Source organism: Mastacembelus armatus, chromosome 7 (assembly GCF_900324485.2).
Source record: "Mastacembelus armatus chromosome 7, fMasArm1.2, whole genome shotgun sequence".
In the NCBI taxonomy this organism is placed as follows: domain Eukaryota; kingdom Metazoa; phylum Chordata; class Actinopteri; order Synbranchiformes; family Mastacembelidae; genus Mastacembelus; species Mastacembelus armatus.
The window spans coordinates 16996662-17011695 of NC_046639.1; the positions used below are offsets into that span (position 1 = coordinate 16996662).

Below are 15034 nucleotides of genomic sequence, written 5' to 3' on the forward strand. Positions count from 1 at the left end.
TGCTTTTAACTCAAGTAGATTCTGAATGCCAAGAGCAGAATGTTCACGATGTTAGTAGTTCTACTGACACCCGTGGGACACCTGGACAGGTAAACAGTCGTACCACTCACCAACCAGCAGAGGGCACTGTCAGGTAAACATAAACGGAACAAAGATGCGTTTGTCTTGCTGTAATTGTGAGGACCGTTCCTTACACAATGCATTCTCTTGTCCCAAACCCAAAAAACCGATTCTGACCTGGACCGTCAAACTGATCGGCCTAAATGTCGCTATAATGCAGGATCTTCCTTTGGCTGATTCTTTACAAGTGAACTTGTTCCTCATGAAGACACGCACGCACGTAGCTAAACGGTAATGTGCACGTTTTAATGACAGAGAGTCGGGTCTTCGTTTCTCACCGAGACCAGCGGAGAGTTCACTGGCAGGTTCATCGGAGCAGAGTGGTGAGACCGGGAGCAGACTGAACCCATTCCGGTAAGTTCGGCTCTGATTCTCCGTAAAAACAATGAACCAGATTTACAGAATGAAACCAGTGATGTTAAATTCATCGGTGCAGACTCTGATCAGGATTTTTTTTAAAAACGCTGTATTGGAATAAGCACATTAAAGATGTCATTTATGTTTATTAAAGCTGTTTGTGGTGATTTGATGGACTTAAAATAATGAATCAGATCAATCAAACATCCAGGAAAATATTTCGAGTTCTTTTACTTTTTTAAAAAAAACATGTCTGTGATGGGGGGCATGAATGAATGAACCGCTTTATGCATCACACCACGTTTTATTTAACGTTCTGCTGTTAGTGCGCTGATTCAATCAGCAACTAAATATAGTCAGACCTGTTTCTGAGCGCGTTAGTCATTTAAATCATTGATCAGTAAAACCATCCTCAGATCCTGCACAGCCAGATTCTTGGTTCTCTTTAATTTTTCACGTTGGACTTTAACAAACTGAAATGCTCTCTTTCACTGTTTTAAGGTGTTTGTAGACTATACGGTTTATTAATTAAATCATTTAATCTGCAAAATAAGTTATAAAAAATTAAAATAGAGTAGTTTGAAGTGATATTTTGGATTAGATTTGTATGTACAGCACTTTGGGGTCAACGACATGATTGCAGGAATGGGTGCTATATAAATAAAATTCCATTGATTTGATTTTAACATCAATATGAGACTGATATTGTGTGATCAATGTTTACTGAGATGACACTTTTCTTATGTGTGAACACAGGAGGAAAGAGATGTACCTGTTTTTATCATCATCCAGGTGTTTCCACTAAAACCATCTGGAAAAACTCAGATTTCATTAGTTTCAATTTCTGAAAATCTGAGGTTTCAGGTTCCTGCGACTGTGTTTAATCTCAGACTGGTGACTGGTGAGAGTGGGATGATATAACCAGTGATTACTCCACACTGCAAAAGAAAACCAGTACGTTCAAGCACTTAACTGTTTACAACATATAACAACAGCAGCTCCACACAGATATTTGTGTAACTGATCTCTGCAACAGGAAATCATTTAAACATAATACCTGCAAATCAGACGGTTTTGCCGATTGACGATGGATTGATTGACTGCTTATTGATTGATGTGTCCTCAGGTATTCACAGCAGGATGAAAACGCTCACCTAATGGTTACGCCACTATGGCGTCATCTGGCCCCACCCCCTCTCCCATGTCTCTTCATCATGTCTCGCCGAGGCTTCGACGGACTCTTGGGCAAGCGTCCCTGAGGTTCAGCCTCATGCTTTTTCTCTGGCTGTGGATTGGTGGACAGGAGTTCCAGGTGAACGCCTCCCACCAGCACTTCCACCCCCGCTCCATAAAGATACCTGGAGACATCACTCTGGGAGGGTTATTCCCCATCCATGCTCGTGGCCCACACGGTCTACCCTGTGGAGAGCTGAAGAAGGAGAAGGGGATCCACCGGATGGAGGCGATGCTCTATGCACTAGACCAAATCAACAGCGACCATGACTTACTGCCCAACATCACACTGGGGGCCCGAATCCTAGACACCTGCTCCAGAGACACCTATGCCCTGGAGCAGTCACTCACCTTTGTTCAGGCACTGATCCAGAAAGATACATCTGATATCCGTTGCTCCAATGGAGAGCCACCCATTATCCGTAAAGCAGAGAGGGTGGTGGGAGTGATTGGAGCGTCGGCCAGCTCAGTGTCCATCATGGTCGCCAACATCCTGCGACTGTTTGAGGTAATGATGCACCTGTAAATACACAGGGTGCTGTTTGGTCTTCAGGTGGGTGCTGGTTGCACAGTACAGAAACAGACACACACGTATAGTGACACATACATAGTAGAGGAGTGGAACCACCAGTAGACTTGCACTCTGAGAGCGAAGTGCTCTATTGGGATAATATGATACTATGAGGTCTTTAAGGTATGAAGGAACTTGATCATGAAGGGATTTGTATGTGAGGAGAATATTTTTAAATTATATGTTACTGGTTATCCAGATCTTTATGTCCTTTAGATGTGTTTGAAGTCTGGCTAACTGCTTTGTGCCATCATGTTTCATAGATAGATGCAGCGGAGTGCCATCTGCATAACAATGGTAATTGTTGCTTCCTAATAACATTGCCTAAGGAAAGCATGTATAAGATGAGGAGAATCGGTCCTAGCACAGAACCTTGTGGAACTCTGTAACTAACTTTTGTGAAGGTTCATCATGAACATGACACATATTGGAATCTGCCTGATAAAGAATTTAGAGTCTGATATGTTTGAAGTCACACAGACAGATGGTGAGTGGATGAAGCAGTCTGGTTGGTGGATTAATGTTTTAAACAGTCTGTGTCTGGATGACTGACTGTCTCTAATGAAAATATTTAATGACTGTAAATGGCTGAATATGTGGGAGAGTTTTCATCAGATTATTAGACTTTTAACTGAGCTATATTTAAAAACACAGCAGAAACAGCACAGCAGAGATGCATCATGGGAATATTTTCACTAGTATCACTTTATTAATCTGCATGTGGCTTTTTTGTTTTTAGAAATGTCTTATTTGTCCTTATGTTTGTCTGGATACCAAGAAGAGCAGCTGGTGTTTTAACCTCCTCACCTCCAAATACAAATCAGCACTGATACCTGTCAGCTGCTGTGCTGGACCAAATAAAGTCATTACATTATCTGACATTGACAACAGCCAATAAAATGAAATGAAAATGGATGTAATGTGGTTAAATGTTCTGGATTTAGTTAAAGTTCTGTCTGCAGCATTTGACTCATCTGTAGACTTTCATAGTTTTTCCAACCTTTGGAGGAAATTTTCCTTTTTTCTGTGAAGAAACCACAGGAAATGAGAACAGTACTATAGGAGCCACAAGTGATGCATGTTTACATTGATTATAGTAATTTAAAAAAAAAAAAAAAAACAACAGAAAAATTCACAAATGGGCTGGTGCTGAAGTCCAGGGCACCTACACAGAGATCTCAATGGATCGAAACAAAATGTGAAAACAGTGTTGTGTTGTTGCTGTTAGGTAGAAGTGACATCGCTATAGCAACGATCTGCTGGTTTACAGCACTTCAGCATTCCTACTGCCATTGTGAATGCAAACAGAAAAAGGTCCTTAGAGTCTGTTAGTGGCTCTATTCTTCAGTGGGCTGGTTTCTTGAGCTGTTTGGTGTGAAAGTGCCTTTTTATTGCAAGCATATGGCAGGTCTAAGGACAAAACAACAACATTGTTCATTGCAACAATGAAGTCTTGATGACAAAAAGGAGCAACTTAAGGTCTCTGCATCTGCAAACCATCCATTGATCCATTATCTACACCTGATTATTCCTAAACAGGGTCATGGGGATCTGCTGAAGCCTCTCTCAGCTCTGTTTGGGCTGGGATACAACCTGAACAGGTCACCACGCAGGGCCACACAAAGACAAACAACCACACAAACTCACATGGGCAATTTAGAGTTACCAATCAACCTGACATACGTGTTTTTGGACTGTGGGAGGAAACCAGCATACCTGGAGAAAACCCACGAAAGCACAGGGAGAACTTGCAAATTCCACACAGAAAGGGCCCTGATGGGTTGCTAACCCGGGCCCTTCTTGCTGTGAGGCAACAGTGCTAACCACTCAGCCACCTGCTGCCCCCTCTGCCACAGACATAAAAGATCGAATTTTAGTTATGTCACAGACTGTGGAGATCCAGTTGTAATTTTGTTTGGAGGGTTAGGGTTTTATTGGGTTTATTAGGGCGGGTGTCCTTAATCAGTTCTTTGTAGTTGACATATTAGACCAGCAGCTGTGATGAATACTGACAGGTTCTAAACTGTCGGCCAGTCTATGTCAGTTGACGTAGAGAGGGTGGAGACGTGATCAGGATTAAATAAGAAGACTTTCTTTTTTTTCCAGACTATTTCTCCTGGTGGTGTTCACAGTGTTGACCTCAGTTGTTCACAGGAAAAATGGCAGAAACAGTGAAGAAAGAACCCGAGGGTACTTTAAACCCCGCCTGCTTTCTCACCTGCATGCAACTCACCAATTACTGAATGATGTGGCAGTGATGTCAAAGTTTTATAGACTGCTGGTTATAGTCTGTGTTATTCTGTCAGACAGGAGGATTTAGACTCTGGAAATACCGAACGCCTGATGTTCAGTTTTGTTACGCTCCACTGAAGCGTCTCTGATAATGATGATTATAATGAAGATGACTGTTATAACGAGGTCTGCTTTTAGAAGCTCGTTACTATGGACTCCATTAAATTGTACACACACACACACACACATACGGGCACAGTCAGTGTTGTGTGTTAATGTGATTGTTATTCAGTTTAATAAACCCCTGACACACATTCACACTGTTACACAACACTAATCCTGTGTGTGTTTACTTGTATTGGCTACACTGTGAGGACGTGTTTTTACCTTCACACATGTTGAGGGTTCATACTGCGTTTTTGGGTTCTGGTTAGAACCAGGTTTAGGTCAGGATTGTGGATTAGACATTCAGTCATTTGGTTGTGATGGTAACTACACAAAATGTGTGTTAGCATTGAGTTTGTCCAGTTGTGTGTGTTTACTTTGAGCTCTGACTGAAGGATGTTTATGTTTTTTCTGGGGTCACCTCTTTCACACCATAAACAAATCAGACTGAGAACCTCCTCTTCAGTCTCTGACCACAGTTTGATTGACAGCTGTCACAGACGCCTGAATGACCTGAACCAACCAAACACACCTGAACCAAACTATATAGGAACCAGACCGCCCTTGCAGATCTGTGATTTTAACATCAATTCAAAAGATCAATGATTTCTCCCTGTATATATTGACCAATTATTGATTATTGTTTTTCAGATCCCTCAGGTGAGCTATGCATCCACGGCTCCAGAGCTCAGTGATAATAACCGATACGACTTCTTCTCTCGAGTGGTTCCTCCAGACTCATACCAGGCTCAGGCCATGCTGGACATCGTCAAAGCCCTGGGCTGGAACTACGTCTCCACGCTGGCCTCTGAAGGAAACTATGGAGAGAGTGGAGTCGAAGCCTTCATGCAGATCTCTAGAGAGGCTGGTATGTTATGGTTTTGTTTGTTCTGGTCCAGTCCGTCAGGTTTTTCACAAGTAATGACCCACTAAAAGAACCATTATGGCAATTTTTGCACCATGACTTATGTCCCTGGTAGGTTTGATAACAATAACTTCTGTTGTCTGCAAGTCCGTGAATGATCTGGGCCCAAGGTACTGTACATCAGGGATGTGTTTCCTGAGAATATGCCTGGTCAGATTAACACTAGTCATGTGCCTACACAGTTGTTACATTACAGTACTGAAATGTCTGTCAGGTGGGCTGTTACCTCTCTTTTTCAGTAAACATGGCTGTCTCCCCTACAGGTGGGGTCTGCATTGCTCAGTCAGTGAAGATTCCTCGCGAGCCAACGGCTGGAGAGTTTGATAAGATTATCAAACGCCTGATGGAGACGAGTAATGCCAGAGGAGTGATCATCTTTGCCAACGAGGACGACATCAAGTAAAAACACGAACATCAGGTCACAGAAACAACATACTGACCACAGATCAGCTCCTCTGCTCCCTCACACTCGTTAGACTCACATTCACAGCAGCTTTAATAGCCAGTTTTATGTTGGCGCTTGTATAGTCACATGACCTCATTCTGACACCACTCCCCTTTCTTCCTGGTAGGCGTGTCCTTGAGGCATCGAAGCGTGCTAACCTGACAGGTCACTTCCTGTTTGTGGGGTCAGATAGCTGGGGGGCAAAGAGTTCACCAATCACAGAGCTGGAAGACGTTGCTGAGGGCGCTGTCACCATCCTGCCTAAACGGGCTTCTATAGACGGTACAAACAAAATATGAAAATATCACAGGATATCACAATAGAACCCGACTGAGTCGGTTTATGTTTTATTCTTCAGGTTTCGATCAGTACTTCACATCTCGTTCTCTGGAGAACAACCGCAGGAACATCTGGTTCGCTGAGTTTTGGGAGGATGACTTCAGATGTAAACTAACCCGACCTGGGATCAAAATGGACCCTGACAAGAAAAAATGTACAGGTACATGAGGGGGCAGGGCCGTGCTGCTGAGACAGGACAAAGAAACAAAAACCATATTTAAGTGTGAGGTCATGTGATGTGCGTATCCCTGCAGGTGAGGAGAGGATCGGCCGGGACTCTTCCTATGAGCAGGAGGGTAAAGTTCAGTTTGTGATTGACGCAGTTTATGCCGTTGCTCATGCTCTGCACCACATGCACCGGGATCTGTGTCCAGGCAGCTTTGGAGTCTGCAGCAGCATGGACCCTGTAGAGGGAAACTCACTGCTTAATTACATCAGAGCTGTCAACTTCAATGGTAAGAGAAATCCTGCAAAAATATAAATATCCAAGACAGCCACACTGGAATGGCAGTGTTATGGAGTGCAAGGCCATTTTGTGCATTCAGAGCAATCTGTGGACCTTAGGACCAACAGCATGGTCCTTGGGTGAGTTAGGATGATCGGGTTTAGCTAGGCTGCAGGCCACCATTATACTACACTAGTACAGTGGGTACGGAAAGTATTCAGACCCCTTTAAATTTTTCACTCTTTGTGTCATTGCAGCCATTTGCCAAAATCAAAAAAGTTCATTTTATTTCTCATTAATGTACACTCAGCACCCCATCTTGACAGAAAAAAACAGAAATGTAGAAATTTTTGCAAATTTATTAAAAAAGAAAAACTGAAATATCACATGGTCATAAGTATTCAGACCCTGTGCTCAGTATTGAGTAGAAGCACTCTTTTGCGCTAGTACAGCCATGAGTCTTCTTGGGAATGATGCAACAAGTTTTTCACACCTGGATTTGGGGATCCTCTGCCATTCTTCCTTGCAGATCCTCTCCAGTTCTGTCAGGTTGGATGGTGAACGTTGGTGGACAGCCATTTTCAGGTCTCTCCAGAGATGCTCAATAGGGTTTAGGTCAGGGCTCTGGCTGGGCCAGTCAAGAACGGTCACAGAGTTGTTCCGAAGCCACTCCTTTGTTATTTTAGCTGTGTGCTTAGGTTCACTGTCCTGTTGAAAGGTGAACCTTCAGCCCAGTCTGAGGTCCTGAGCACTCTGGAAGAGGTTTTCTTCCAGGATATCTCTGTACATGGCCGCATTCATCTTTCCTTCAATTGCAACCAGTCGTCCTGTCCCTGCAGCTGAAAAACACCCCCACAACATGATGCTCCCACCACCATGTTTCACTGTAGGGATTGTATTGGGCAGGTGATGAGCAGTGCCTGGTTTTCTCCACACATACCGCTTAGAATTAACGCCAAAAAGTTCGATCTTGGTCTCATCAGACCAGAGAATCTTATTTCTCATAGTCTGGGAGTCCTTCATGTGTTTTTTGGCAAACTCTATGCGGGTTTTCATGCACTGAGGAGAGGCTTCCGTCGGGCCACTCTGCCATAAAGCCCCGACTGGTGGAGGGCTGCAGTGATAGTTGACTTTGTGGAACTTTCTCCCATCTCTCTACTGCATCTCTGGAGCTCAGCCACAGTGATCTTTGGGTTCTTCTTTACCTCTCTCACCAAGGCTCTTCTCCCACGATTGCTCAGTTTGGCTGGATGACCAGGTCTAGGAAGAGTTCTGGTCGTCCCACACTTTTTCCATTTGAGGATTATGGAGGCCACTGTGCTCTTAGGAACCTTGAGTGCTGCAGAAATTCTTTTGTAACCTTGGCCAGATCTGTGCCTTGCCACAATTCTGTCTCTGAGCTCCTTGGGCAGTTCCATCGACCTCATGATTCTCATTTGCTCTGACATGCACTGCGAGCTGTAAGGTCTTATATAGACAGGTGTGTGCCTTTCCTAATCAAGTCCAATCAGTTTAATTAAACACAGCTGGACTCCAATGAAGGAGCAGAACCATCTCAAGGAGGATCAGAAGAAATGGACAGCATGTGAGTTAAATATGAGTGTCACTGCAAAGGGTCTGAATACTTATGACCATGTGATATTTCAGTTTTTCTTTTTTAATAAATTTGCAAAAATTTCTACATTTCTGTTTTTTTCTGTCAAGATGGGGTGCTGAGTGTACATTAATGAGAAATAAAATGAACTTTTTTGATTTTGGCAAATGGCTGCAATGACACAAAGAGTGAAAAATTTAAAGGGGTCTGAATACTTTCCGTACCCACTGTATACTGGTCCGAGGGACATGGACATTACCTGCAATGGGGAAGAAGCCATAGGTAGAGCAGGAGGTGGTGCTATACAAACTAGATATAATTGGTCTCATCTTTCCATACAGACTCTGGAAACAAACTCTTGAATAAACCTTCAACTATTTTTATAATCAAAATTAGTCCACACATTTTGTGCGAACCATTTTATTGGACATGAAAACAACCAGCACAAACAAAACCAAAAGCATTTGCTTCAGATACACCCCGAAATAACTGCCTTAAGGCATTTGCTTGGTTGGGTCTAAATACTGGACTCAGAGAACAAATCTAGACATGAAGGTATGAGAGAAGATTTATGGCTATCCCACAGTCTAACACTGCTGATTGGTCGGACTCAGACGTCCTTCCTCATTACTCTTTCAAACATCTGTCCAACATGTGGACTCTGCTGTCCTCAGTGTTGCTGGTGCCTGAGGTGGAGGTAGACTGACTTGAGGGACTACTGTTGGACAGATTTGAGTCTTCAGGTGTGGTCAGTTTAAAAAGAAAATGTTTTTAGAGATCTGCTTCAAAGCAGCTGAACAAAGTGCAGCAACCTTATCCACTTAGACATCCAATCTATATTTCATCAAGAGGAGAAGCTGCAGCAGCTGGAAGACTGAGGGGGTTTAATCTGTAGCAGCCAGAGCTGCATGCCACGAAACCCGCCTGTCTCTCTACGTCTGCCTGTTCGACTACCTGTCTGTCTCATGCCTCCACCTGTCTTTCTCTCTTTCCTCACCTCCTCTGTCATCTGAATATTTGATTAGTTCAGTAAAACTGTGTTCTCATTTAGGGGGTTGTATTCAAAGAGCTCAGCCACAAACCTCCACAGGGCTGAGGTCGACACCTGCTGGTCATGTGTCCCTGTGCTGGCAGCTTGTTGGTTTTAAGGTGCAGTTGGATTCAAACATCAGATCTTACGGACACTGTCACTATGACAAGTATGAATGTAAACTCTGCCATGACTTCATGTGGAATAATGAGCCTTATTCATTTTAAAATTTATAGCCAGTCCTCAGTGTGAATGAGTACAGCCCCTTTGAAAAATGAGATTTTTGTGAACACCAGATCAATTTTTAATGAACATTTGTTTTATTTAGAATACGAAAGACTGGTCAAAACATCATTAACAAAGCACCTTTTGATGTTGTTTATTGCACAGACATTGGTAAGACAAGGAAAGCAAACTTCCCACACACTCACCCATGCGCATCTGCGGCTTAGTATGGGAATAGCCAATCAGCATTAGCCACGGTGGGCACTTAAAAGGAACCATTAAAAAAAAATTGAAGTGTAGGAATATATCATGTTTGAGAAACCGTGACTGTTTTGCTTGGCTTTCATTCTAACCCTTTGCTGTCAGTTAAGGACTTGGATCTGTACAAAATATCAGTTGTGGTCATATTGTTGTTTTTTGTAGAAAGGACAATATTGTCATTTGTTGCTGATTTATTTAATGCAGGAACTACATACACACACATATGTACATATAACTAACTAACTAATGATGAAAACCACTGACAAAAACAGCAGGAGCACAGAAGTTCATGGTCATTTCTTGATTAAAACCTCACTCTTAGAAGGAGCTGAACAGAACCGCTCCAGGTCCGAAACAAAACAACTGACAACAAGAGCCTGCTTCCTTACTTCCTCTTTAAATTACCTGCCTGTGCCCAACAGGAAGTGCGGGTACGAGTGTTTTGTTTAATGAGAATGGAGACGCTCCCGGTCGCTACGACATATTCCAGTTTCAGATGACCAATCACAGCCACCCTGGTTACCATGTCATTGGCCAGTGGACCAATACCCTGAGACTCAATGTAAGGATGAAATGCGATTGGTTGAAATATAAAACAGCATCTTCTGGTTTTTACAGTTATAACTCTCCACATGTCTGTCTGACAGCTGGAGGAGATGCAGTGGTCGGGTGGAGATAAATCAGTCCCAGACTCCATCTGTAGTTTTCCATGTAAACCAGGAGAGAGGAAGAAGATGGTGAAGGGAGTTCCTTGCTGCTGGCACTGTGAGGTAGAACAATATTTACATACAATGAATTCATTCATTCATCACCTTAAAGTTAACTACATTTTAATTTAACATCTAATGTCTGTGTCTGCAGCTCTGTGACGGGTATCAGTACCAGCTGGATGAGTTTACCTGTGAGACCTGTTCATCAGACATGCGTCCCACTACCAACAGAACCACCTGTCGCCCAACTCCAATCATCAAACTTGAATGGAACTCACCCTGGGCCCTAGTGCCTGCCTCCATAGCGATGCTTGGTATCCTAGCAACCAGCACTGTGGTAATCACTTTCATCCGCTTCAATGACACGCCCATTGTCAGGGCGTCAGGCCGGGAGCTCAGCTATGTCTTACTTACAGGTGAGTACTACTGACTGACAGTTAAATATTACTAGGTGAGTACCACAGAGAGGTGAGTACTTCTGACAGGTACAAACTACCATCTGAAAAAAGAGGCCCATCTAGCTTTTTTGAAATTCAGGTCTGTCTGAACAACAGATGGTGACTGTCCTTCAACCATTTTCACTTTGATTAATTTCAGTCCAGTTCAATTTATTTGTATGGCACCCAGTCACAATGAAGTTATGTCAGGGCGCTTACATAGAAACCCTTCATGAGCAGCACTTGGCAACCAGGGTTAGGGTTAACAAGGATTAACCAGGGTTAAAGTTAACAAGTGCTAAAAGGGTTAGGGTTAACCAGGACTAAGCAGCAACAGAGCTAATCAGAACTAAGCAGAATCTGGGTTAATCATGTTCCCATGCTGAAGCAGGATTCCTCATGATAAATGGGATGCTTTTAGCAGTAAGCATGACCTCACCTGTCTCTCTGTCTCCAGGTATCTTCTTGATCTACCTGATCACCTTCCTAATGATTGCAGAGCCAGGTGTAGTGGTTTGTGCATTCCGGCGCCTTCTTCTGGGCCTTGGCATGGCCATCACTTACTCTGCCATGTTGACCAAAACCAATCGCATCTATCGCATCTTTGAACAGGGCAAGAGGTCAGTGACCCCGCCCAAATTTATCAGCCCCACCTCCCAACTTGCCATCACCTTCATCCTCATCTCTGTACAGGTAAGAGTACAGGTGGGACTTCACCTCCAGTTACTGACTGCAGCTCGTCACTGACTCGACTCAGGTTCATCTATGTGCGTGTGTGTACCTTAGGTCCTTGGTGTATTTGTATGGTTCGCCATCATTCCTCCTCACACCATAATCGACTACGATGAGCTCCGCCCCCCGAACCCTGACTTGGCCCGAGGCATCCTGAAGTGTGACATGTCTGACCTGTCAATCATCTGCTGCCTCAGTTACAGTATTGTGCTGATGGTAATTTATTGATTTATTGACTGATTGCTACAGATACTAATTTGAGGCTAAGCAGCTGGTCTGTTGTCATACTGATATTTGACATTACTGATAGCTGTGTACTTGACATTTTGTGTAATTCTATACTGTCCATGTAGCTACGTAACCTGTACTGTTTCTGTTGCTAGGTAACATGTACAGTATATGCTGTGAAGAGTCGTGGTGTCCCGGAGACATTTAATGAAGCAAAGCCGATTGGCTTCACCATGTATACAACCTGCATCATCTGGCTTGCCTTCATACCGATCTTCTTTGGTACTGCCCAGTCTACAGAGAAGGTAAGAACTAGGCTACAAATAGGATAGACTAGCACTAGCACTGTACCAGAGTTGATAGATCTGATCTTTCCTGTCACTCAACTCTGACCCGGCCTCAGCAGCTAACCATGAAACACCAGAGTTTCAGGCTGAGACTGAGAATAAGATGGGGGTTTGTCTTTAATCAGTGGTACCACAATAAAAGCTCAAGGAAAAACTGCTGGGTGGTGACATTCTTTTTTTCAGGTGAAGTGTGTATTGACAGATTCGCACCTGTAAACATGAGAAGTTCAGTGTAAAACGGCGTTTAGTGTTTCAGCCTGAGGAGACAATAATAAAGTCTCTGCTTGGTTCAGTGTGAGTTCAGGGAGGGATGAGAGACAAACCGAAATTGTGAACTCGTCAGACATGCAAATCTTTACCCTGATGCAGAGAGAAGAGTTAAACAGGTAGAAATGAGAAGATCGCTGGCTGTTTACGACATATTAACACCCTCGGGTGTTCACTCACCCGTAGATGCTCATATATCGAAAACACCTGCTTACAGGATCAGCGACTTTCACACCTCACACACAGCTTTCAGAGGAACTGCTGTCCTGCTCACACAAATCAATAAATAGACAACAACATCAGAAAATTAGAATAACATAACTTCATGACTAATTATCTCCATTTCTGTCTCTCAGATAGGAATCAGGAGAGGTAGTTGGGTTTAGAAAGAAGAAATAACTAAAATTAGAACCCAACCCACAGGAAATCCTCCTCCTGTGTCTCTGTGATAACGCTGATTCCTGTCCTCTTTGTGTGTCTGAGCGTTGGATGTTTGTTGGAGGAGAAAATAAGGAGAAGCTGTTTTCCTTTTTTTTAATCTGACAATGGCAGAGCTGCAGGAAGATTAACACAGACCGCTTGTGAAGGATTAAATGCTGCAGAAGAAATGTAGGAGTTCTACTGTTTCCTGGCTGTCACTGACTCACACATAGACATCAATAATAAACACAATAGGAGTATGGAGTATGCACCTGTGTGTGTGTCTTACTAGTGTTAAGGGGACTCAACAGCCTTCAGTGGGCAATCAGAAAGTCCTTTTAAGGTAAATCGTGACATTTTTAGATGGCCTTTTGGACACACTCGAAGTCATTCAGGTGTTCCATTTGGTTCAAGTGTATTTATTGACTGTGATGGACTGGTGACCTGTCCAGGGTGTACCCCTGCCTTTCACCCAAAAAGAGCTGGGATAGGCTCCAGCAGATCCCTGTGACCCTGGTTAGGAATGCGGGTATAGATAATGGATGGATGGATGCATTTATTGAGGTTTGTGATGGGATCCAAGGAGCACTTAGGTAGTTGTAGTGTGTCTGTAGGTGTTTCTTATTGCGTGTGTCTCTCTCTCTACAGATGTTTATTCAAACAGCCACTCTGACCGTGTCCATGTCTCTCAGCGCGTTCGTCTCTCTTGGGATGCTCTACATGCCGAAGGTTTACGTCATCATTTTCCATCCCGAGCAGAACGTCCAGAAGAGGAAGAGAAGCTTCAAGGTCTCGACTGAGCTGTGCTGTGTCCTTTGTCCTAATGGCTTCTGTGTTGTTGTGTTGCCTGATCATTACTGCGTTGTTGTGTTGCAGGCTGTTGCCCAGAGTGCCAGGCTGTCTCAAAAATCTTCAAATGAGAAACAGAACGGAGATGTGAAGCTTGAACCGGACAGAATGCAGTAGTACTGCAGTGATGCTACAGAACCCAGGCAGTGAAACACGAACACACACACAAGTAAAAACAGTTCAACATTCACTTCATCTACAGCAATAGTTTATTTTATGCTTCTTTACATGTTCAGCCATCAGTTGTGTTTCCATGTTGTTTTAGACTGAAATGTCTCAGTGGTTGTTAGATGTTTGTGAGGAAATTTGGTTCAGACATGTATGTTCCTCTCAGGATTAACTGTAATCACTTTTCACCCAGTGCCATCATCAGATGAACATTTTAATTGTCAGACACTTTGGTGTGTGACCAAACATCTGTAAAACCAACAACACTCCCCTGAGCCTCACCTGGACATTCTTGTTGTCAAGTTGAAACTTTCAAGAGCTCGAAGTTAGAACCCGGTTTTCTCTCAAGTCTTTCTGTGAGAGACAGAAGCTGACATAAAGAACCAGACTCAGCATACTGTGCAGGACAACTACATCTCCCAGCATGCCCTGGGAGCAGAGGTGGAGGAGCTGTCTCAACAGGATGAATCTAGACACTCCCTATTTACTGTTCACAGTGTAAATTTACCTACTATATATTAACCTCAGTGACTCGTCGATGGAAGAAAAAGCATGTATGGCACGAATACTTCTTTTTGCTAACAATCCCACAATGCAGTGCTGTAACTGCTCTTTAGCTATTAGTAATGGCACGAACGACGAGATGTGTGATGAACAGGTGTCACTCCTGTGAGCTGCTGGGTGACATTATACAGACAGGACTGAGTGAGTGGACAGCTTTGACTTTATTAGCTCAGTGGGTGTGGCATTTGGACAAAACTACTGATGGGTGTGGCTTTGCTCAGTGTACAGGCTATGGGAGGGGCCAATGTGTGTCATACAGGATGAAGATAAACCCTGACATCTGGAAGCTGCTGCAGATATTTCTGGAGACTCTGATAAATTTTCCAGCTACTGTTGAAAGATTCATGTTTGTGTTAAAAGCTGAGATACT

At 43.4% G+C, this 15034-nt stretch overlaps 1 protein-coding gene across 1 annotated transcript; it reads left to right on the plus strand.

Moving 5' to 3' along the window:
• The first annotated feature begins 25 nt into the window (after positions 1 to 25).
• grm6a (glutamate receptor, metabotropic 6a) lies at positions 26 to 14787 on the plus strand. The gene is made up of 15 exons (XM_026333433.1): positions 26 to 474; positions 1604 to 2218; positions 5330 to 5546; positions 5867 to 6002; positions 6176 to 6330; positions 6407 to 6547; positions 6642 to 6842; positions 10365 to 10504; positions 10590 to 10712; positions 10804 to 11068; positions 11547 to 11782; positions 11876 to 12037; positions 12205 to 12354; positions 13732 to 13872; positions 13960 to 14787. Exons 2-15 carry the CDS (start codon positions 1649 to 1651, stop codon positions 14047 to 14049), a joined length of 2727 nt encoding a protein of 908 aa, XP_026189218.1. The 5' UTR covers positions 26 to 474; positions 1604 to 1648; the 3' UTR covers positions 14050 to 14787.
• The last annotated feature ends 247 nt before the right edge of the window (positions 14788 to 15034 follow it).

Bases quoted from the DNA above. Each gene is read 5' to 3' on its own strand.
- grm6a (XM_026333433.1), top strand. From the start codon at position 1,649: ATGGCGTCATCTGGCCCCACCCCCTCTCCCATGTCTCTTCATCATGTC. The intron at 6,003-6,175 runs GTAAAAACACGA...TCTTCCTGGTAG, and splicing joins GCCAACGAGGACGACATCAA to GCGTGTCCTTGAGGCATCGA. The intron at 11,069-11,546 runs GTGAGTACTACT...CTCTGTCTCCAG, and splicing joins CAGCTATGTCTTACTTACAG to GTATCTTCTTGATCTACCTG.